This window comes from Solea solea, chromosome 13 (assembly GCF_958295425.1).
Source record: "Solea solea chromosome 13, fSolSol10.1, whole genome shotgun sequence".
Classification (NCBI taxonomy): Eukaryota; Metazoa; Chordata; class Actinopteri; order Pleuronectiformes; family Soleidae; genus Solea; species Solea solea.
Window position 1 is genome coordinate 19349769 of NC_081146.1, and position 25004 is coordinate 19374772.

At 41.2% G+C, this 25004-nt stretch overlaps 1 protein-coding gene across 4 annotated transcripts in view; it reads left to right on the top strand.

Annotated features, from left to right (window-relative positions):
- LOC131471017 (intermembrane lipid transfer protein VPS13B-like) overlaps window positions 1-25004 on the top strand; it is a 309917-nt gene that overhangs the window by 260021 nt on the left and 24892 nt on the right. For all 4 annotated transcript variants that reach the window (XM_058647216.1, XM_058647213.1, XM_058647215.1 and 1 more), the window contains exons 47-62: window positions 2613-2768; window positions 4913-5179; window positions 7131-7214; window positions 7444-7619; window positions 10272-10442; window positions 13485-13692; window positions 15481-15669; window positions 16250-16396; window positions 17563-17849; window positions 18492-18619; window positions 18703-18899; window positions 20053-20165; window positions 21160-21601; window positions 21837-22001; window positions 22207-22435; window positions 24303-24479. In XM_058647216.1, the coding sequence (XP_058503199.1) occupies window positions 2613-2768; window positions 4913-5179; window positions 7131-7214; window positions 7444-7619; window positions 10272-10442; window positions 13485-13692; window positions 15481-15669; window positions 16250-16396; window positions 17563-17849; window positions 18492-18619; window positions 18703-18899; window positions 20053-20165; window positions 21160-21601; window positions 21837-22001; window positions 22207-22435; window positions 24303-24479 (3136 nt within the window). The remainder of the gene's footprint in view (window positions 1-2612; window positions 2769-4912; window positions 5180-7130; window positions 7215-7443; window positions 7620-10271; window positions 10443-13484; window positions 13693-15480; window positions 15670-16249; window positions 16397-17562; window positions 17850-18491; window positions 18620-18702; window positions 18900-20052; window positions 20166-21159; window positions 21602-21836; window positions 22002-22206; window positions 22436-24302; window positions 24480-25004) is intronic.

A 25004-nucleotide genomic window follows, 5' to 3' on the forward strand; every position in this document is an offset into this window, starting at 1 on the left:
TTAAAAAAATGCAGCTGAAATTACAATATGTGGACTAGTTTTGTTCAAAATGTTTTATTGTCAAGACATAAGTAGAGTCAGAGGATCAGTTTTACAGAGTTGATCATAAATATTAGAGATGAATAAATTCCTCCATGTTTATCAAAGCTTAGTCTCAGAAGTTGCTTCTTCTTCTTTTTTTTTACTTAGCTCATGTACATTTGTTATTCTTACTCTGTTTTCTTCTTATTTTGATCCATTTCTGTTAGGTCACTTTAGAAACTTAGACTTGACTCTCATCTAAAACCCTAGGGGAATGTTATTGTCTATGTAGAAAGCAGATGTGATTGCAGTATCTTAAACGTCGGACACAAAAAGAAAACATTTTAAAAAGGTATAAATAATGTTAATCCTTTTTTATGATGCATTTCCCCTCTCCACTTACACGTTGACAAAATAAACAATATACAATAAAATCCCAATAATTAAATAGATTGGTCATTATATTGCTCTTATAAAATTATTTATTGACCAATTGAAATTGAGTCTAATCTGTGAATTTGTGTTTTAGGTCATGCCTCGTTGTCTTATAAATATTTCTACTGATGAAGTTCTACATTTAGTTAAAAGCTCAGAGGCAAAGGCTTAATCGCTGTGCATAAAACTACCACATGTGGCTGACTGGGTTTTCTCAGTGCCATAGTCTGATAAAATCGCAAAGAGGCAAAGCAGCTTCTTATTTTTCATTCTTGTCGTCCTACGTGTCTAGTTCATCTGTGTCACTGCTGTTTTTCTCCCTTTTTTCCTCCCATTGCCTGAGTCAGAACTATGATGATTTAAAACAAGAGCAGCAGTTGCTGTTTGAAGTTTGATGAGAGGCATTATTATGACTTGTTACTTAAAGGTCAAGTTAGCCACAGGCATGATAAAGTAGATGGAGAAAAGGGGAAGGATGGAGGGTTAAAGGAGAGAGTGAAGTGTTGAAATAACTGCAGATGGTGCTGGGGCACGGCACAGAGATCCAGTGGGTTCAAACTGCCACAAGAACATAAAGCCTTAAAGACTGGGACCGATATTAAGAAACTGGGTTTAAGTTATCTGCATATTAACAGGTTTCTTTTTAATCACTTATAGAGAATTTTTGGGAAATTTTCCTCAAACCACCATGATCTTACTTGGTCTTCATTATTAAGTTGTGCTATATTGGTGTGTCATACAGTGGTTTCCCAGCCTTAGACTTAACTCTACTCTTGACTTACTCCACTGAGCAAAAGAATAATGTCATTCTTACTCAAATGACAGATAGGAAGGGTGATCTTTGTAACAAAAAAAAAAAAGAGGGGGGGCAGTGGGGTTCAGGCTTTGATTAGGAATGTTATTGTAAAGGAATCTGTCTTCAAACAGTGTGGAAATACTGCAGTGGAGAGAAACATCGAGAGTCTTGACCAGGGTCCCCCTGTGCTCTTTGACCTCAGGAGTAATTTATTTTTCTTTAAACAGATTGGCTAAACGTTTGGTGTAGAGAACCGAAAAGTCAAAGTGTAAATCTTCAAAAATGCTTTTCTGTGTTTCAATGTTGTCACTGCTCCTCTGGGAGAAGACTGAATCTGTCCTTCCCCTGACCCCCTTATGGCTCCCCCATCTCTCACTCACATACGTTGCCTCTTGGTGTTTTGCCCATTTTCTCCTTTCCTTTCCTTTCTTTGTGCTGCAAGTTTGAAGTTGTGTTGACAGTGGGGCTGACATCGTAAGTTCATCAAGGTGGAAGGTCAGCCACATTGACCTGTGAGGGGAGAAAGCTTTAGATCCCTCTATGTATTTATAATTCTGCTCGTATTGTGTCCATAATCTAATAACAGCAGTCACATTGTTTGACAAATTAGTTTCCTCGTCATGTAGCACTCAACATACTCCGAATGACTTCATTGTTGAGCTGTAAGTGCTGTATGCATTTTTCTTTTGCCCTGCATATCTTTTAAGTGGATGTAGATTGAGCGGGTTTTGTAGAAATATGTAATAAATGACGCTTCCTTTAAAGCTAAGTCGTTGTAATGTGTTGTGCCCACTGACTGCCTGCAGATACAGATGTCGAATTTAGAAATTGTGCTTCTCTGCATAGATCCTTTGCCTCAGTGTGGCTCCCAGTACATGGAATTATATGGTAAATGGTCAGTAAATTGTCACCACTGTAAACTTGTTTGAATGTCAACAGACAGGACGGAGTGTGTTTATTGCTGTCCTTCTAAATCTGTGTGTATTTAGCCACACACATGGATGTGATGGATGTAAAGCTGAAAAAGGTTGAGAGCCAAACTATCTGCCTCTTATTTAGTCATGTGGAGAACAGAGCCTTTCACATCCAACCACACGAGTACACACACACACACATGCAGCCATAATGAGCTTCCACATCAGCTGTTTTCCACCAGTGACTTTATTGTGTGCAACCTTCCATTTCTTCATCCAGCAGCAGCAGGCCTGTTCAGCACCAGTAAACAGGAACTTTGTTGTTCTTCCAAACAAAGAGCTCTGTTGTTTACTTGCCTTTTGCTTGGGGATAAATAAAAGCCAAGAAGACTAACCTTTGAGGTATCCTCTGTCTCTCTCTCTGTTTTTGTGTGCATGTCCTTCAGCTGCTGCACATCTGCATTGAGGGATGGGGAAACTGGCGCTGGTCAGAGGCCTTCAGTGTGGACAATGTAGGGACGCTGCTGAGGACCATTCAGTACAAAGGACGCACTGCCTCACTCATCATCAAGGTGGTGCAGGTTAGCGGTGTCCAGAAACAGGTACTGTAAATTTGTTCTTTGATATTGTTTATTTGGTCAGTGTGTCTTTGTAAATGTACATAAGTCTATAAATATAGGCTGTGAGAAAATACACAAAACCACACTACCATTTTTTATGTTTAATAATAGTATTACATTCCTTCATACATTTTTTGTATGAGCTCTTTTTAATATAATTTCTATATTAGGATTTTGTAGTTGACCAGCTAACAACAGTGTACATTGTGCTTATGACCGTTTTTATAAATTTCCCCGCAACGGCTTATGCCATTGAACAACACAGTGTGCCTCATAAGTTCACAAAGAGGATCACAGGACACCAAAAACCAGCCCAAACCAACTCATAAAAAAAGAGGATGATGTAGTTGTTTTCCTGGAGATAATAGAGATGCCATCACATTGTAACGGTGACACTTTATTATGCAAACAATGTCAAATGTGGTGCATGTCACCCTGCCTTCCTCTAGACATAACAGACCCAGCCTCTCACATTTCCTCCTCTGCCCCTGACTCTGTCCCTGACTTTGCTTATGTTCCCGTTGGAACCAGTGATAGGATATGAGTGTTGGTCACATCCTCATTTTAGAGGTTTAGACAGAGGCTGATGGTACAGAAACTTGGCTTCTGTCCTGAACATACCTCATCTTGTGTTTTTTTGGGCAAAGGGTTCAGTGTCACATGCTGCTTCCTCTCTGGTGGCCTCTTTATCATTCAACTTAATGTTCTCCACTATTAAATAAAATATTTCTTATATAAATCTCCACACTATAAACACAATGTACACACAATGATAAAGAACAGATAAAAAAAAGAAGCAAGAAACACGAAAAGCATCACTACTGCTCAACGAAAGACTTAAAAGATAAATAAGTTATCAAAACACTAACTGATTTATTACTTAGAGATTAATATTTTTCTGTCTTTGCACATCTGTGTGTCAAGAAAAAGGGGGGAAAAAAGGAACAGTCAAGGATGAACAGTGCACTGGTGTTGTGCGGGTACATTACAGCAAGCTGCTGATGCGAGATTTCCCACATTAGAGGCCAAGATCTTTATCAGTGCCATAACCCTTTGAGCACAGACAGCCACATGTGCACACACAAAGGCATAAAACAATCATGCACAGATGATAATGGAAACACTTCTGAGCAGAATTAGAACTGTCACTACCAGATGACAGCTCACTGGTGGCTGTGACTTGGCTGTGCTCTGTGCATTGGGCCTCATATTCATATGAACAGATTCATTTTAAGCAGTACATATGAGCGATCTGTGAGGTCCAGTGCTGTCATACTTTTTATTCTTTCTTTTTTTTTTTTCTTTTTTTTTTAATGACTGGCCAAAATATTTTCAACTTATTTATATTTATAAAAAAAATTGCATGTGTAATTTAGATTATGTTCATTACTTTCTAGTTTACTGACAGGTTTTCTAATATTTTAGTATTTTTATTGGCAGCTGAAACATTTAAGTTGTCAGCAGATAAATGATGTCACTCTTACAGCTTCCTCAGGGTATTTCAGGTTACTGTCCTGTATCTTGTTCTCTTTCAAACAATAGTGTAACATCACATACTGTAGGCTGTAAAGGTTAAGTGGTTAGAACTGTTGCCTCATAGCAAGACTTGAGTTCAAACTGGTCTGTTCCAGGTCCTTACTGTGTTGAGTTTGCATGTCACAGTGTTGCATGGGTTTTCTCTGAGTACTCCAGTTTCCTCTTACCATCAAACAGGGTAATGCTTCTGTCATTGCCCAGTATCAATGCACTGATATTCAATCTAGAGTTGATCCCGGGACACTGCTTAGTGGTTGCCCACTGCTTCTAGTTTTAGGAAGGTTCCTCTTAGAGGATGAATTTCCCCACATGAGTTGATAGTTACCTTAACCTTAACCAGCCTCACATAGGACAACAATACTAACATGCTGTGGTATGAGGCCAGTTGTCTGAATACCTGTGAAACATGATAAGACCAATGGTATTTGTGCACTGTACTCACATACATGGTTTCAGGTTAGAGGTTAACCCTTGTTATGTTATGCACAATGCTGAATAGAATATCTAAGTTAATCCACTGCTCAAGACATTATACTGTAAGGTCACAATTTCCCTCTTTTGTCCTCTTTTCTTTTTTAATTTTACTCCAGGTAATAATCTGTGGGCGTCAGGTCATGTGTAGCTACCTGACTCAGGACATTGAGTTGCGGGTGGTGCAGCACTATGTGGGTCCTGACAGTCAGACGGTGGTTAAGGAACACTGTGATTGCTTGGAGGCTGGGGCCAAGATGCCTTCCTATGTGCTGGAGGACACCGAGATGACAGAGCTGTGTGTGAGGGCCCGAGGAGACGAAGACTGGTCCCAGGACGTTCAGTTGGAGAGGAGGAACAGAGGAAGCAACAGCTATGTTGTACAGGTATACAAACATACAAAGACTTCTTTTCTGAGGATGCTGCACCGTGGTGACTCTGACAACAGTTTGGCATTGGAACTCATTTCTAAACTGAGCTGGTATACACTTTTCTGTTCATTAGTTATTAATTATAACTCTGTACAAGCCTCGCTGTCATTACAGGGTGAATTCAGCCAGTTTGACAGGTCCTAACAATAAGCACATGTGTACAGTCTGTAGTGGCCCCAAGGTTGATTGTCCAAATAGAAGCTCTATGTGGTACCCAGATGAACACAGGTAGATGCACACATAGCACACAACACCACATCAAGCCAGTACTCCATCCTCACACAGACACACACGTTTGGAACTGGCGACTAGACCACCAACTGTGACCGGATCCTTTTCTCCTGGGTGGCCATAGTGGCAGAGCTTTCATGCTGCTACTCTCTTTTAGAGAGCAGATTGAGATCTTTCCCTCAGATAGGCTTACAAAGGCCATAACGCAACCATGTTGAGAGGGAGAAAATACAGTTTATGCTCTCTCATAACAACGCTAACCATAACCAAACACTGATATGTGGGCACAAGGAGACGCTTTGAAGGCATTTTCACACCGCTGGATTTGTGCCAGTGGATCACATCTCCTCTCAATCCCTGCTGTTTTTTGCTCTTTCTTTCTTTTTTTTTTTTTTACTTGCTCTCCGTCTCTGTCCATCTTTCTTTGTTTCTTCCTTTACAAGCCCAAAGTTGTTAACGGCTAGCCATTTTACAGCTCCGGCTTCTGTGTGGGTCTGAACATCTCTGACTCTACTCCAACCTCTGCTTCTATCTCCTCTCCTCAAATCAGCCATTCATTACACATATGGAGCCTTGGCTTCAAATGAGAGAACTGCCTGGACTAGTAGCTGGGTCCTCAGATCTGTCTATCTCAGTCTGCTTCCTATTTCGCTTTCTTGTTTTCTCTCCTTCTTTTACTCTCTCGCCCACACACTGGCTCACTCATCTATCTTGTAGTTGTTAACTCATCCTCTTTATTTGTTTCATCCTCTGGCATCCAGCTTGTCCACCTGTTCCAGCCTCTAACTGTATCCTCAGTCTGTCACTTTTTTCTTTTGGCTCCAGTTTTTTTGTGTCTGTAATCCATTTTAAGTAACCCCCCCCCCCCCCCCCCCCATACCTCACCATCCTCCTCCCTATCTCATATTCTCACTATTTTTCTTGCTTTTATCCTGTTTTACTGACAGAGCACAGACGGTAATTGTGACCTTATACCAACCATTAGTGTTTGGATCAGTGTTATAGAGTATTTTTTTCCAAAGTATCACTCCCTCATCCTAAAAGGCTGCTTTGCAAAGGACTGCATGTTCACTCAGTCTCTTGTCTCCACTATGTTGTCCCCACCAGAAAATGAAGTCACTGGTGTCTCATAAACGAGACCACTTGTTACATGCTTTGGCAGTACAAGGCCTAAATGAGGAAAGCGCAGTAAATGGGACAAACACCAGTGACAGATTAAAAGCGCCCAGCCTTCAGTGGGCACTTTTTCAGTTTCTAAATGGTGCTAAGATTGAACTGCTTGTAATGGTCCGTTATCTAGCACCAACAGCTGTCAGATGCTGAAGCCATTATATTTTGTTATAGGCTGTCGGAGAAACTTAAATTGTAACGACTAGTGGAATCAAGAAAATAAGTTTTATAGGACTAAACATGATAATGTGTCACTGATGGAGGTAATAAACGTCCTGTCTGTTAGTGAGAGGCAGAATCCCATATCCATGTTTTACATTCAAACCACAAACAAATAATGTGCCCATTAGAGTCCTTGTCTGTTAACCCTTTGTTTTATTTTATTTATTTTTTTTGTTTGTTTTTTTGTTTTTTTGTTTTTTTTAAACCTGTCCTGCTCAGTACTTAGGACATAAAATATCCTTTGTTTAAATTGATCAATGACTGACCACTTGTCTCCTTTCAGGTGCCGTGTTCCAGTGGTTCTTTACTCTTTGTGTGGTGTGCACTCATCACCATTGAACCTGATTCTCACTTGCAGCAGAGAGTAGTGAGTGTCTTGTTTACGCACATATTTTTATTGGCTGATAAATTATTTGTTTTATTTTTAACCCCAGTTTGTTTTATTGAATATCTTGAATGAATTAGTTGAACCAAAAAATGAAGCTCTAAGGACTAGTGGCATCAGATTTATTAAATATCTGATATCATTACCCACTATCCCTGTCAGTATAATTCTGTACACACACACACTGATGATTGTTCTGATTGAATTTCAGGTGGTTTTCAGTCCTCTGTTTGTCATGACGAGCCACCTGCCAGACCCAGTAATCATCCATATAGAGAAGAGGAGTCTAGGACTGAGAGAGAGCCAGCTGATTCATGGACATGGCCACCAGGAGCCCCTGTTAAACACAGAGGCTGACCTCACCCACCATCTCACCTTCCAGGCCAGGTAAAAAAGTCATTATGTTGCCCAAATAATTTGAAGGCAATTTAAAATAATGAGATAGTTGTCTCCCATGAAAAACCAAGTGCACACATCTACACGATCCAAGATAATTAACCCTTTAACTCACAACCCATAATCTCTTTCCTTCTTTCCATCCTTGCTCTTTGATGGATAATGTTATGTCACGATACTGCTGCAGTGGACAGAGTCTGACTCTGCCCCTCTGCTGTGAAGTTTTTTTATGCCTTAGTTTTAATGTGATGGAGAGACACCTACTTAAGATTCTCCCACACCACATTCTGGTTTTCTGTGAGCCAACATGAAGACATGATCCAGTGGGAGCCAGGCACATTTCAGTGGAACAGGAAGCCAGCTTGGCAGCAGTTGAGACACAGCTCCATTTCCAGCATGTCAGGCTGGACCATAATTACACCTCATTTAGATACGGCCCTAACAGAGAGCAGGTTTTTGGCCCTATATTGGCTCCATATTTTTCCGTGTGTGGAGAGCATTGTACATGTGTATGCACACATGTTTGTGTGGGTGGATGGGTAGTGAATGCACACATGTGTGATTGGATCTGTGTGTGGTCTGTGTCTGTCATTGTCTTGGTTAGCTATGTGCCATCATAAGTGTGACAGTCGCCACTTCATCATGGGCAGAGTCTGTCACATACATCACTACTGCGCCTGCTACTCTGTCCCAGTTTGTCAGTGTGTGTTCTCACTGTATCATTTTATTCACATCATCTTGTATGAGACAGCTTTGTTATACAAGTCATCATAGCAGACTCCACTCTTCTGCATTCATTGTCAAAATGTTTGGTTGGATCATTAGACAAATGCATAAGGTGTTATAGTCTAATAATATCACAACTAAACTCCATGTGTCTTGTCTCATTCATACAGTAGAAATGACAGATGTTATGGTCCAAAGTGTCTTTCAGTAACCTGAGTGTTTATGTTTCAATATGGATTGCCCCAAGGAAACAACTACCACATGTATGTTCTGTATTGTTGTTGCTTCTGGTGTATTTGTTATCTATAATTTTTGTTGTTAAATGCAAATCCGTGGAAGGAAAATCATCCCTTTGGTAGCAACTCGTGGTGATCTGAATAAACAGAGTAAACGTGTAATTGGCTGCCCCAAGATAATTTTTTGCTGTAACTGTTGTGTGTTTAGATATCTGGTCACAAAGTTTGTTTTGATTTCAGCTGCCATAACGAAACCACAGTGGCCATACAGTGACTGGGAATATGTTTAGCCCCTTTATTCGCGCAAAATACAAGCTCAGAAACAACTATGTGTCTTGTCTTTCTGGACTGTAACCACAGTGCTCCTTGTGTTTACAATCTGTCCCATGCCTTAACCGTCTCTCACCGCACAAACTTGCATTCTGCCCTTGTGTAGCCGCCCAACTCAATCCATCCCTCATCCCGCTCTGTCCTCATAAGCACACACTAAACCACATTTGTAAACGTACCTTTACACATTTTTCGTAAACACACATATGCATACAATTCCCCTCTCCAGTCTGGGATGGAGCCAATCCTGAGTGTTCACTGGTCAGCAGCTCATCTTTCCTTCCTGCAATTTCACATAGTTGTGGGCTCTAATGGATGAGGTAGAGAGCTTAGCTGTGGTCTGCGACACAAGAGACACAGACAAGACATAACCAGAACTGTAATGTCCTGCTCTCCTCATATTGGCCACCACATAAGAGAACTGAGGGTTACAATCAGAAGCCTCTTCCAGTTTCCCCCCTCAGGAACTGCTTTGGATGAAAAGCTTCCTGTCAGCGCCTTGTCCCTCTCCTCTGTCTTGCCCCAGATCCATAAGCAACAGCCTCTGTGTTCCTATTATAGCACAATGGGCTCTATTAATAAACTACTTCTCTGGGGTAAGGAGGCTGCTTTGCTTTAGCCAAGTGGAAGTGGATGCTGTCTGGAGAAATAGTAGAACCCGTTACAGTGTTTGGATTTAGTTTTGTTTTTTTTCCTCCTTGTTGTAAGGGCATAATTGACCAATGTCTGGGCTAAAGTATCCAATAGGATTATTTACCTTTTCTTATGATCTTTATGAATTACCATTTGTAAGGCAAGACAGCATCTCAGGAAAAAAAAAACTCCAAAACAAAGGCATATTCAAACCTCTCAGGGTTTCAGGGTAAACGCAGAGTTTAGCCGGAGGTCATGTTAATTGGTCTTAACAGAACAATGGGAATAGTCAGTTGCTGTCAAGAGATGTCTTGTTCTATAGTGAAATAAAAGGATGTTTGAATTGTTTCTGGCGTAGAATAAGTAAACAATGCTTCCAAGTCAGATTTGCGGACAATACACACAGCAGGGGCTCAAACCCTGTGCCTTTATAACCCTATATGTGTGGAGGTTTTCATTTCATGCAATCACAAACTTACCATCCGCCAGAGCAGATAATCAAAGTGAAATCAGCTTACATAGTGCACACTTGGCAAGAGGATCTGCACATTGTTGGGTTAAGATGGCCCGTTGTTTTCAGTCAATAAAGCTATTTATATTTTTGGGGAAATAAAACTCCTGCAAGATGTCTATTCCAAATGGAAAGTTTTCACTTTTTTCCCACAGAGACAGATGCAAACATGCTGTAATGATTTTGTGATTGCGTTCTGTCCTTCAGTGATGATGAAGACGCCTCCCACTGTGCTGTGCCAATCTCCACCAACCTCATCAAGCAAATCGTGAATAAGAGTGGAAGTGAGGAAAACCTGAAAGACATCCTGGCTGACTTCTATGGTCCCAAGACTTCAACTGAGCTTCCATGGCCTTACATCACCAAAGATACCGACAGGTACTGCCCTGTAAATTTTAAGATGTACCAGAGAATGTTCTAAATGTCCATGAGGTTAAGTCGAATTGTAGTCAACTTTAAGTATTTCGTATCAGGACTATTATTCAACATCTGCTTGACAACAAATAAAAGAAAAAAATGAGGCAAGGCAGATTACAGAGGTTAATGGCCATAATAACGAGCCAAGTTGACACTCAAAACACCATGTGTGCATGAGCCGTAACCCAAAAAAATCTCATGACACCTCTTGATCATTTATAACAACTCAACATTCATAATTCTTCTCTGTCTTTATTGCAGCACTCCTGTTGAAAGTACTGCATCTGGCTGTTAGGATTTTATAACATTCATTCCATCAAGACCCACCAGTGGTTGTTTTTAAATTAAAATTGTAGTCTTCTTACGCCATCTCTCCTCAAAGCACAGAGTTGTGCAAGCAAGCCTTTCATGAGGAAGGCTTCTCTTTATTGCTTAGTCTTTGTTCACATAATAAAAGAGTTTACTGCCAAGACAATGCAGGGCCATGCATCAGACATTAGCAGCAATCCCTCTGCGGTCCCCACAGACGGGAGATTTGGGCTGTCATTCTGTCACAGTCCCACTTTCTCACACAAGTCACTGGGCCTTGCATTCAGTTAAAACTTGGCACAGGTTTACAGGATGTACAGTGTTTATATAGTATATTTGCATATCTGTGCAAGTGTATATACAGTATGTGAGCCATGCATGAGTTTACGTATACTATCAGGCAGCGCACACATGTGAATCCCTCCACATCTGTCACTCCGGGACTCATCTCTTGTCACAAAGCAGTCACATCTTGATAACAGCGGTGGAAGACGTAGCCACATGCTCTCCCAGAGGCTCAGAGTTACAAAGAGAGCCACATGCCTGCCTGTGGTTGCCTGGGTTTCTGTGCTCTCTATACATACACAAACAGACAACACAGGGACTGCTGCCCTGCACATGTGTACACACTCACAACATTGTATAACATACGCACGCTACCATATGCATTGTCCTCCTTTAAATGTGACACACGCAAGGTGTCATTTCAGGGCTTCTATCTGCTATTTGGTGTTGGTTTTCTCTGTCAGTCTGGCTTCACTCTTCCCTGTTATCCATCCATGAGACAAAAGCTCCAGGCCAAGGAGCAAGGGGGGGAAAAAAAGTGTTATTAAAGGATTAACACGTGTAGCACTGATCACTATCTCTAAACACACTCAGAAGTGGGACAGCAATATTGTATATTGTTCTTTAATGTTGATAGCAGTGACACAGTTTGCTGTTTGGAGTTTGCTCAGTCTTAGTTGGAACAGCAGAGCAACCAAAGCAAATGAACACCTTGGCAAAGAGTGTGTAAATATTGTGACTTACAAGGACAGAGGAAGTTGAAAGTGGTAAATGTTATTTTTCTTCCTTTGGTGGATTTTTTTTTTTGCAGCAAGGCACCTCCACAATCATTAAACAAACATCTTCTAATGGTGGGGGTTAAGGTAAGCTTAAGCCAGAGGCTGTGTGCTTTCAGAGCGTGTGCCTCTCAAACGTCACACTTCTAAAACGTTCAATTCCACAGTTGGCAGGTTTTGACAGAAGCACATTTCTTTCAGTTACCTTTTGTCTGAGCTCTGTAATGTGATTACCCCACACACACACACACACACACACACACACACACACACACACACACACACACACTCACGTTTGTGCAGCTATTCTTCTGAGGACACTGTATTGACTTCCATTAATTTGGACAGCCTAAACAAAGTGTTAGCCCAAACAAATAGCTAACTCTAATCATAACTAGATGAGGTTCTGCCTCATTAGGACCAGATTTTGGTCCCCATGAGGACTATTGGTCCAGACAAGATCAGGGTTTATGCCAGAAAAGGTCCTGAAGAGGTAACAAATACACCCATGCATGGATGCACATTGAGAGAGGGAGAGAGAGAGACAGAGGGAGCAGTAAATGACTAAGAAAAACCTTCCCCAGTGCTGTTTTGGTCCTGTTTCTCAGCAAGAAGTCTTTGTGTATGTGACAAGTCTGAGGTGGCAGGTTGGTAGGTTGAGCAGAGTTGAAACAGCCTTAGGGGAATGAGAAGACTGGGTCACATTTGATAGCTTTGAACTTCAGAGTTAGTCTGAGAGAACTGTTTGTTTGGCTCTTTTCTGGCACTCAGCACTGTTTGGGACTCACAAGACCATGATTACCGTGAAATGACTGCTGTGTCAGTAGTTTGGTGGAAAAATGGTTCTGTGTTTCTGTCTGTTTGCCTGTTTGTCTCGACATGCCCATGTGTGTTCCTAGGTGGTTTGTCAAATTGTGCCTCAGTTTGTATTACATAACCATATGACAGTTTCTTTCTATGTATTTGTTTAGCTTGTGTGACTGTTGTCGGCATGAAAAATGGTCTGCTTATTGTAACAGTTTATATATGGCACATTTATATACCTGTGTATTGCAGTGTGCCGCTGGGTATTTGGCAGTGTGTGAAACATGTCCACGGCCAAAGTACAAGAACAGGAAATGGCATGAAACCTGGTGATTGAGCAGAAAAAAGTTCATTAACAAGCTGATTTTGCAATAACAGTTGTTTATCAATAATGCATTACAGGTAGCTTTATGTCTGTCTGTATGTATGTATGTATATGTCATTATAGCCATATGTCTGGAATGTCACTTAGTGCTGTACTGCCACAACTTATATTTGAAACAAGCTCAACACAGCACAAGTTTGTCCAGAATGTCTGTAGTCTTGTTGAAACCACAGTTGCAGTAAATGACTTAATGGCTCAGTTTTTCTAACTAACTGTTTACTGATTACTGATTTGTTTGTATTTCATGTTCGAGAATATCTCTAGGTTATTTAATGTAATTTTAACATTCTTGTTGATTTGAAAATCAAAAGAAATGTCAGATATCTTGAGCTTGGGATCTTCCCTTATACAGTGGAACAAAGTTATTAGTAACAGCATACCTGTTACTATATAATATTTAGTTGCTCTCAAGGTGATTCTATAGTAATGTCTTTTCACACCCAGGTCTTTGCTGGAGCCGTTAGCTCAGTGGGATAGTCCCATGCAGGTGAAGTTATCCTGTTGGAAGTCTGGCCTGAACACTCTGCTCGTGGAACTGCTGCCCTGGGCTCTGCTCGCCAACTACTCCCAATGGGACCTCTGGCTTTTTGAGGGAGAAACCATTGTGCTCCAGATACCAGCTGGCAAAGTCATCGTACCACCCAACTTCAAGGTAGGATGTCATCTAATCTACATTTATCCTGCAAGTGATATACAAGACCAAAACTACTAAGTATACAAACTTTCTCCAAAAAATCTATAATTCCTTAAAATGCAATAATATTTATCAGTACCATGTTTTTTTTTTGGGGGGGGCCACACGGTGGTGTAGTGGTTAGCACTCTCGCCTTGCAGCGAGAAGACCCAGGTTCGAGCCCCGGTTGGAACAAGGGCCTTTCTGCATGGAGTTTGCATGTTCTCCCCGTGTGTGCGTGGGTTCTCTCCGGGTTCTCCGGCTTCCTCCCACAGTCCAAAAACATGCAATGTGGGGATAGGTAAATTGAACACTCTAAATTGACCATAGGAGTGAGTGTGAGAGTGAATGGTTGTTTGTCTCTATCTGTGTGTGTGGCCCTGCGATGGACTGGCGAACTGTCCAGGGTGTACCCCGCCTATCGCCCGATGTAGCTGAGATTGGCACAGCACCCCCCGCGACCCTCTGGTGGAGGATAAAGCGGTAGATGATGACTGAGTACCATGTTTTTTTGCACTTGAAATTGTTATCAATGTCTTACAATCTCTATGCTTTTAACAGTATAGTAAGATCTGTAGTACAAATTTGTTTCGTCCTTTTTGTTTCTTACACTTCAGAAGTCTTTGTACTGTAAAATGTATAAACTAATCTTGTTTTGTACGGACAAACCTATTTTCTGTTCTTAATTTCCCTTATTTCCCTAAAACAATTAGATTTGTAATCTTTGCTACATGAAAGGACCCATGTTGTATTAATGTTTATCTTCAAAATGTTCCAATCAGGTCACAATTTGACGAGTGAAATTAATTCTGATTCTGGAAGACATTCATACGCTGTGCACCGTCCAAATCTAATTAGCTTTTTGATCCACAGAGATCTTCGTATTATAGTTTGTACTAATTATACTTTTTTTTTAAGAACAAGATCTGAAAGTCTTTATTTTCGTGGCATGACGGCTTTCATGAAACCAGTTCTTTTCTCCGTTCAATCTTGACTAATAAAAACAAAACCTGAGATCACTCACCAGAGCTGCATTACACCAATATTCCCTGCCTGCCTAATAATTTATCTGCTGCCAAGCACTGTTAGCATATACTGCGCACATTTCTTCTCACTGGTTTGTGAGATCAGAAGAGGAGGCCTGCAGATGGTTTTCCCCCTGTGGAACATAACACACACACTCACACACACACATAAACACATTTCTCTGCCACTAATCCAGAACTAAGACTGAAGGCACCATTTCACAGAACAACTGCTGATATGGGTCGGCACAAAGAATCAAAATAAAAACTGGTACATTTGAAATAGCCTGTGAAACAGAAACAAATAAACCTCTGTTTCCATAGCAACCTGTTATGTATCATGCAACAAGTGAAGTGGCGAGTGGGTCTCTGCTGTGTTCATCAGGTTGGGGTGGAGCACCTATGATGCTTAATCAGATGTCACTCAAGCATCTTCATATACAGTATAGCCAGTGATGGATTTTATATACTCTTACTTGCCAGGACTGTTTGAAAACTTTTGCTGGGAACATGGACATTGTCAGAATAATTTGGGCTGAGTTGCTGGCAATGCAGCTACAGTTGACCCCAGCATGTGACTCTTTCCAAAATGCAATCACAATACAGGCAGATTTAATAGAAACGTTTATCTAACACGACTGATGGTGGTTTGACCCCTGAGTTCTTCCCCCCTTCTCTCATTCTCTCCCCTCACATATTTCCTTCTGCCCCCTTTCTATGCTGCCACGTACCAATCTTCCAGGAGGCTTTCCAGATTGGCATCTACTGGCCCCACACTAACACTGTCCACAAGTCCGCAGCACTGAAACTGGTCCATGAATTAACTTCTCCTCGATGGAAAGAGGGCTCAGGCTCTGAGATGGTCACTTTGGATGAGGAGGGAAATGTAGAGGCAGACATCACTCTGGGAGCCTTCCCTGGAAGGCAGAAGGTGAGGGAAACAAAATCCAAACTAAAGTTTATGAAACATGCTGTCAGTCTAAAAAGTGGATTTCAGGTAACTTAGTAGTAGTTTTCATGACATGTTAGGCTTTTAATGGTGGACTCAGTAATAATATGTCAGAATGTATTTTACATGTTTTGTTGTGTTTATTGAATTTCATGGTGGTTTCCCATTTGTTTTTATTCATTAGCTGTTTTTATGCCGCAAGCCAATTGTAATAAAAAACAAACTGTTTACTAGTTTTAAGATAATATGATATGCTACAAAGTAAAATGGAAAAAAATCTATTTGTTTTGAGATGGAACAAAAATTGTTGCTTTTCAAGCCATTGAATAGTGAACATGGTCGTAGTACAGCATGATAATGTTGCTAACTCAAAGTAGATTTTGTACAGATAACAAATGAGTGGAATTTTTCCCAAACTGTTTTGGATGCATAGTTAATTACTCTGTTATTTATTAGCTCTTCATCTCACCATCTGAAAATTAAACCCAGATCTCTCAAGTGACTCTAAGTCTTTTTGATATCAATCGTAGACGACAGCCAAATGACTATTGTTTCCCTGTAGATGTGTCAGTTTTGCGTGTCATCTACGGTGAGACATGGTATCCAGATCCTGCAAATAGAGGACAGGACCATTCTGGTCAACAACACACCTTACACGATCCAGTGCCGGCCTCTGCTGACTCACCACGCGCTGGGAAGTGATGATCAGGTGATATACTGCATATAGTAAATGCTCACATGAATACTTGCTTTCTGCCATTGTTCCATATCTCAAACTAAGTTATTCAAATGACTTTTCAATTATTATCTTATGTCAATCATACCAAATCTGGTTTATTGATTTTGCAAGAACATTTTAGAATTTAAGGCACTAGTTGGAAAATATTTCACACATCACAACATCTGCCCAGTCTTCAATTCTCTGCCAGCTTAACCTTTTGTTCCAGCTCTCTAAAAACAATGTGAATTCAAACAAATCCTGGGCCTGCAGCTTCCATCCCATATTGCTGTGTATGTGTCCTGCATCATGTCTGCCTTGTTCTGCTGAAGCTGTATATTCCCCACACACATTACGCACACACATCCAAACCCACCACCACTACCACACATACTCATTGCAGGGATGGATGTAGCAAGCCCTTTTCCATCAGATCATCTCTCCTTCCAGCATTCTCACAATGTGGCAATGGCACTTCACACGGACATTAGACAAACACCCAGAATTGAAAGCAGGTTTCCCATCTCTCTTTCATCTGCCGCTTGTCCCCAAAGAGAGCAACAATGTACTGATGTCATGTAACGAGCCTTCAGATCCTCTTAAAGAAGGATGGCAGAGCTTGCCAGTTGCCACTAATTGACTGAAAAACTCTTAAAAAAGAAAAAAGCCTAAAAACTAAATAGCGGGCGCTGGGCTTAACAATAACACAGACCACAAACAAGGCTAGGAATGCCTTTTTAGTTGTTCTATTCATCATGCTTATGGTCTAATCCACATAGTCCCCAACTACCCACTGCTCACTGGCTGCTAAACCAGCACAGCAGGGCTTCTCTGCTACCAATTTAGTGCTCAGCTCAGTTGGAGAAAGAGGACAATAACATTGCGGTTTTACCATGTATCTTGTGAATAATATCTTTGGTCTTCTGTGTCTCTTTTCTTCTTTGCCTTTATGTCCCATCCCATATTCCTTTCTAACGCAATATTTATCCACCCCATCATTTGCTCTCCTCACCTCTGTGTTTTCGTTTTTTGTTTGCTTTTTCCTTTTCATTTATTTTTCTTTTTCATCTCTGTCTTCTTTTCGGATTATTTTATCTTCCTCTATTTTCTCTGCTCCACTGCTTTGTCAACATGTTTATATTATGTCCTTTCCCCAGGCCTGCAAGATACCAGAGACAGCCCTGTTCAGCCTGGCTCCCTCTGAAAATTCGTCCCTGGCCAAGCCCGGCTCAGTGCCGTGCTGGGACCTCCTCCAAACCAGTGTCCTGGGAAAGGTGGTGTACCCTCTACCACTCAGACACATGCTCTTCAGCTTGTTTCCCAGGCCTGATGCTGGAGTTGGATCTGCAGCATGGAGCCTCCCCACTCCCATTCGACCAGACTTCCCCAGGCAGAGTTTGTCTGTTCCTGGGGAACTGTGCTCTGAGGTTGGCCTTAGCAGCAGGTGGGTGAAGTGGAGCGTTTTTGGGTTGCTGGCTGTGACAGTCCATTTAGAGCAGGGTTTTGAACCACAGCTGGCACAAGACATCAAGCAGGGAGGCTCTGTAGCTAGTCACAGCTTGTTAAACACTGGAGATGGAGCAAAAGGAGAAATGCCCTCAACATTTCCACCGTCAATCTTTCAGCTTGTCTTGTGCAATTGATAGTCCTTTTTAATGTCTTACTTTTTTCAATTTCTTTTACTTTTGTTGTTTTTTCCCCCTGACATTTTCACTACTTCCCATCACCTATGTTAGTCTTATTAGGTGTCTTTTTCAATGATTTTCCAAACAGAGTGATATCTAGTAATTTCCCTCAAACTTTTCTGTTTTGGTGTTTTGTTTAGCTTTAGTTTTTGTTTATCCATTTACTGCGTGACTGTGCACTAATACAGTGTGTGATGTCTTAAACAGTCACAAACACACACAGAGTTACTGTGTGACTCATTTCTGTCCGTTCTCTGACTCTCTGGCAGTGAATACAAACAGACCAAACGTAATGTTAAACATGTCACTGGATTCTATCTGTATTTGATTAGAAAGCATTGGAATATAAGCTTCCTATGAAATTTATTTGCAGGTTTGATTATTTTTTTTGTGCCTTGCAGACCTTTAGTTTTGACATATCACGAACACCTTGGTGTCACGTACATCACCCTGAATGAGGATCCCTGTCCTCGCTTGCTGATCCACAACAAATGCCCTATCCCACTGCTGTTGAAGGAAACTGTTAAAGGTAAGAAGATCGAGCTTTAACTGGAGTCAACCTCTTCTCTGACAAGTATTTTTCACTCATAATATTTTGCTTATGTGTCACAGAAACTCCAAGGACTGAGGTATTCTGCCGTCCTCTGCCTGCTAATTGTTCCCTGCACCACGAGCTCTACCACCACTTGTCCAGTTTCCCAGAATGCAATCAAAGAGAGATGCTTCCCTCACTTCTGCTGAAAACCACCACAAGCCACAACACCACCGACTGGACTGACCCCATAGATATCAACTGCCTCGGCACTCAGGTACAACAAATGTGCACATGTACAGGGTACAGCATAACTCAGTACACTGTGGATCATTATCAATGAATGATTGTTTATTCCACATTCATTAGTAAGATTCAATTAGTTGTTTTTTTAATTATATTTTGTGTGGTCAATTTTATCACTGATGACAGGTTGGATCCTTGTGAACACAGAGCAAATACTGCCAGTATTCATCTTGCTCTTTTACAAATTGTAACAGACGCTGTTGATTTTATGCCGGGTCATTCACAGTGGTGTAATTTCTTGAGGACAGTCACTTGTGTACCTTCTGTTTTTGGCAGTATTCCTCTTCCTTTTAATTTGAAGCCAGTCCTGCTACTGTGTGTCGGCTTATGTATGGCAGCCCGGTGATGCTCTTGTACCCTCTCCGATCTCTGCGAAGCCTCACACTCCAGTTGCACTTCAGACAACGCCTCACCATGTGGAGTCTTGTTAAATACAGCAAGACAAAACTAAGCAAGCTGTGGTGTTACAGCTTTTTTTTATAACCTTGTTCGTGTAGATCATCATGGATGTAATCACTTCTGTTCCTGTGATCACAGATGTCCACATTTTTTTTGTCCCTCTAAAGTTGTCTTTGGGCATTGTTTTCTGTGTATTCTTTCCAACAAGTTTGTTTTTAATCTTACTTAGATAGTGAATGCATGCCCACTGGGGGTGAGTGCTGAGCTAACCTAAGTATTTCCCTTTGGTCAGTGTAATAGTGTGAGGTAAGCAAGATGTGAAAGAGTAGCGTGTCTAATGTTTGATGTTGTGTCTAGCCAACTGCAGGTTGAGGTTGAGGTGGAGGCTGTGTATCTCTGGTTACTGCGAGGTATGAGTCTGACCTTTGTAGCAGGGGTAAGAGGTGAGAGGTCAGACTTGTTATGACTGCTCAGCAAAGTGTTCAGTGGGGATCTGTTTCCCATCGTAACCTGAGGGTCTGATGATTCTGGACCTGGAGTGGTGGAGGTTAAAGTCAGACACATGTATGCTTTAAAAATAATAAAATAAAACACTTGAAATGTGAAGAGCCCTGAGCTGAGCTATGATTTTGTGAATGGATTCATTACCTCCTCAAACGTTTCTGTGTCTGTCAGAGGCTGTTTGAAAGTGTCTTAAACTGCCTTTGTAATCTATTGCTGTGCAGGTGGTGTTCCTGCCAGGCTTTGGGTGTCTCTATGTAGATGTGGTGCATGAGAGAGGCACCCTGGTTTTATATCTGGCACCAGAGGGCAGTGTGGACACTATAACCAGCAGCAGGTATGTGTTGGGTTCATGCTTCCTACATGTTTGAACCATAAAAAAAATCTGTGCATGTTTTTGATCATAACATTAGGATTTACCACTTTCCCTTTTACTGACTTCATGTCAAGTTGCTTTATAATTATTATGAGCAGTTAACTTTTCTTGCAGCAGCCGTCACATGAAGAAAAAGTCCTAATTTCCACCACAGGAGGGCACTAAAACCTACTTATGTGGTCTTGAATGACATGAGAAGGAGATTAAAGTGACATGAGTAGACAATTGTATTCCTCTTTACAACCACATAAACATGACTGTACACAAACCACTACGAAATCATCTTCACCAATTTGACAACACGTGTGCAGCCAGGGTGAGAAATATGTAATTAGGTAAATGTGTTAAAACGCAGTAGATATTCTGAAATAAACTCAGTCATGTGATCAAATATTTTAAGAAAAGAAAGCAAAACATAGATGTATAAGTGTGTCTCAGCTCTGCAACTCTTCATTAGTCTCTGGGCAACGTTTCTTTTTTCATCTTTTCAGTGCTTGGTTGTGTTTTCTCACTTTGAGATGTTTTGATTTGTTTACTTAGGTTTTGTAAATGTGCATGTGTTCTTAAGTTGCAGTGTGTTTAACTCTCGGGGGGCCACCATATTACAGTTTTGTTCCATTACATCAAAACAAAGCAGCATTTTGGCAAAACTTTAAATTAAGATAATCACAAATGAGGGAAATGTAAACAAAAGACATCGGATCTTTGTTAAAGTTCTCCGCTGGTGGTGGGTAAGTCATGAAACATCATCAGCACAAGACGTACAGTAATTAATGCTTGGCCTGGTATATTATTGTTCTTCAAAAATAATCACAATCATGCACATAATCTTTAAACTTAAATTCAGTTTCAGATGATTTAGATTGTTTTTGTTGTTGTTTTTAAACAGGAGAGTTACACATGAACAACATATCATACAGTACCTTTATATTATTCATTTCTGATTTGTTTTTAGGACCCCCAAGTTGTCCTTCACAGTCCTGTTGAGTGAGACCAGTGTGGCATTGTGTGATGACATCACAAGCCCCTCTGGTTCTGTGGAGCTGCTGAGACTCACGTTAACTAAGCTGCTCTTCAGCCTAACTCCTGCACCTGCCTCCCTTCCCCTGGAGCAGGCAGTCGACACTGACATGGACATCGCTCCTATCTCAGCTCTGATGGCTGAACGCTCTCTTATTGAGGTCTGCTGCTCCAGTCTGCAAGTGGACAACCAGCTTTATAACCGAGCAAGTTTCCACTTCCCCGTGCTGCTGTGCCAGGATCAGAGAGTGGCTGATCCCGGCGGTCTGTGGAGCAGAGATGCCAACCCAGCACCTGAAGCCCTGGAGGAGTTCAAACGCTCTTGTTTCTTGCAGATCAGGATGACGCTGGCTGGAGACAAACGCACTTTGGAGGAGGTTGGATTTCATTCGCTTGTTGTTGTTTTTTTGCATTTCCTTTGTCTGACACTGCTGCTGTCTGTTGTGCTACCTTTGCACATTTGCTACTGTAAGTGTCACACTACACTGTCACACCATATCCCCTCTGAACTAGTATGAATCTGTGTATTACATTACTAGTCGATTTTTTTCCCTTATTAACCATCACAAATATGCAGCTATCTCATTATCGCTTTGTGTACACTCTCTTTAGGTCACCTTCCAGCTCCAGCCTGCCAGAGTCTACCTTGAAGACACCTTTGTTTACTACATCAGGACCCTGTTCTACACTTACATCCCTGACAGAGCTATGGCTCCAGCTATAGCAGAGAGACGGAGGAGCAAAGATCCTCTATCAGCCCCCATCATACCTGAGCAGGTGAACTATTCATAATCTCTTGTCTTCATTTAGCTATGATGAGGCTGACTAGACCCTGGTTCAGACATACAAGGAAGCACCAACCCTCACATTTAGTCAAGAGTGTCATGTAATTATGGTACTTTCCTCATGATGTAATGATGAAATTGGTAAATATCTAAAACATCTTTCCTCTGAGTAATGTTGTGGGGTTGTCGTCATCCAGGTGCTTCAGGCGATGCAGGCGTTGGTCACCCCTGTGCAGCTACATCGGCTGACCCTCCAGCCGATCAACCTGCTGGTCAGCATCCATGCCTCCCTTAAGCTCTACATCGCATCAGATCACACTCCTCTCTCCTTCTCTCTGTTCGAGAGAGGGCCGCTGTTCACCACAGCCAGGCAGCTGGTCCACGCTCTGGCCATGCACTACGCTGCTGGAGCCCTTTTCAGAGCTGGTAGGTCATGGACAAAGGGAGACGTGCAGCATTTTCTTCTTTCCAAAAACTGACAAATTCACATGTTGACACATACTTTATCCTGCACAGCAAATAATTCTATCAAGCAGAGTGTGTTGTTATACATATATTCTCAATAGTTACAAAATGCTTGATATACACTTTTTGCAGAGGAATATCATGATTTGTGCTTTAGTGAGAAATTCTATAATTTATTCTTTCTATGTCCAGTGTTGAGCTTTTAAAATGATTGCTCCCATGAGGGGGAGCTCCCGTTGCTTTGTGGCAGGAAGTGCAGTAAAACAATTGAGCTGCAAAACCAAAAACACCTGACTGACTGGAAGCCCCAGAAAGATTTAGATTTTCATATTGTCATAATTTAGTGTGCTCTCATAAAGTTTCTCATGCTTCACATACTGTGTGTGTAGGTTGGATGATAGAGTTAATCCGTGAATAGCCACTAGGTCCTAAGCCTGACTTATCAGGCCCATACCTCTCTCCTGCATTGTCCTCCAGTCTAGTCAAAGACTCCACACATGGTCTGATTTAAGTGAGACATTTCCATAGCAGAATTCACAGTTGTGGCCAGATGCTTCCTTCCCGCTGTCTCTCGTTAGAGCCCTCATTTCTGCTCGTATTTCAACACATCACCTCACCATGTTCTCATCTTCCTGAGTCATCAAGGAGAGAGGGACTCCTGGAAGAACTGCATGCTGGGACTGATTAGCAATAGGATGTACGGTGCTACAGTCACACATACACCCACAGGCATACATCAATGGTCTGCACATGCAAAGACTTACGGACATATGGATATTAAAAGGCGTACACTCCAGTGTGTGTGTGTGTGTTTAAAAGCATGACTCAGGCCTGTAAACATCAGCTCCTGTCAGGACTTTATGCTTTATCCAAACCACAACTGGGAGACCATGTAAAACAGAAATGACCACTTGTCCTCACTGGAGTTGGTTACCTACCATTAGGCTCCATCACTCAAGAGCAGATTGACAGCGAATAAGAACAGTGTGTTGAGAAATGGCCATCTGATTTTTGTGATACAATTTTCAGTGCATAAATATCAATGATCCTTATTATCTGGAGACTCCATGGATGCATTAGAGAGGTGACATTGCAGAAGGGAAAGTGGAGACTGTAAATCTTGCTGTGCCACGTGGTGTGATTTTGTAGAGGAGTGTGTAGAGTATGCATGTGTCGGTGCACTAGTGAGGGAGTCTTTGTTTTATTATATTATTACAATGTATTATTTCTTACAGAAATAACACAGTGTGAAACACCATAATGTCAAACATTGCTGTTATTCTGTTGTTTAGATTGGGAGAACCCTACACTCTAAGCTGTTTTTGGCACGTAGAAGATAATGACAGTGAGTTTACTCGAGGGGCTTGAATGTTGAATGGTCTCCTAAGGGTTCTTTAACTCTTTTATTTCTCTTCATTGCAGAACTGGTTTGTACAGTATGTTGTATACATTATGTTTTACATCACGGCTATCTCCAAAGACAATACAGTCACAGCTGATTTATTTAAACATTTGTTTCCAGTCCAATTTTCTCTTGTGAAGCCAAATTGAAAGAGAAAAGTTTCTCCAGACAACAGAAAGAAGACAAAGAAGCCACTGTGGGCCAAAAGTCCTATAGCGTTGATGAAATGTAGACCCAAATGTAGTTTAGGCTTGTCAGTATGAAAAGGTAAATTAATATAAAATCAAGCTCTCAGCTTTAGACTATCAAACAAATTTAATGTTCCAACTTCAGAACATAATCGGCCATGTGAATGAGCTTTCAGGCTGCAGCACTGTGGTGTTATTATTCACAGATGTCACATCCTGTGCTGTTCCTTTGTCTCAGGTTGGGTGGTGGGTTCACTGGAGATCCTTGGCAGTCCTGCCAGTCTGGTGCGGAGCATCGGTAATGGTGTGTCTGACTTCTTCCGCCTGCCATATGAAGGTCTGACCCGAGGACCTGGAGCCTTTGTGAGTGGAGTTTCTAGAGGGACAACCTCTTTTGTCAAACACATCTCAAAAGGTAACATCAGTGTTCACAATCATTCTTTTAAAATTTTGAAATTTGTCTTGAGCTCAACAAGGCTGGACCCATTAGCCTGCAGCACCAGACACATGTGCTACAAACATAAACGAAGGAAAACATCATAAAACCAGAGGAATTAAAGCATCATACAAAACAAATAGAATAAAATCAACAATTCCAATAGGGGATAAATAAAAAGAGGAGTCAGTCTAAATGCAATCTTCATGTGATTATCTCTGTTACTGTTAAAAGATGTGATAGACACTGGGAAAAATAAACTGATTACATTTACAGCACTTAACTCAGAACTCAGAGTAGTACAGACTGGTCAAAGATAGACTGAAGACCAATTATCTTTCTGAAAAATTATTTTCATTGCAGTCTGGACCAATGAATTCACCATATCCTTATGTCTGACTCGCACCTCCATGGCACTTGATTGTCTGCATAAACTTTGAGCTGTGCATGTACAACCATCAACATATCCTGCAAATATCCAAATGATTTAATTCTGAAAACAAT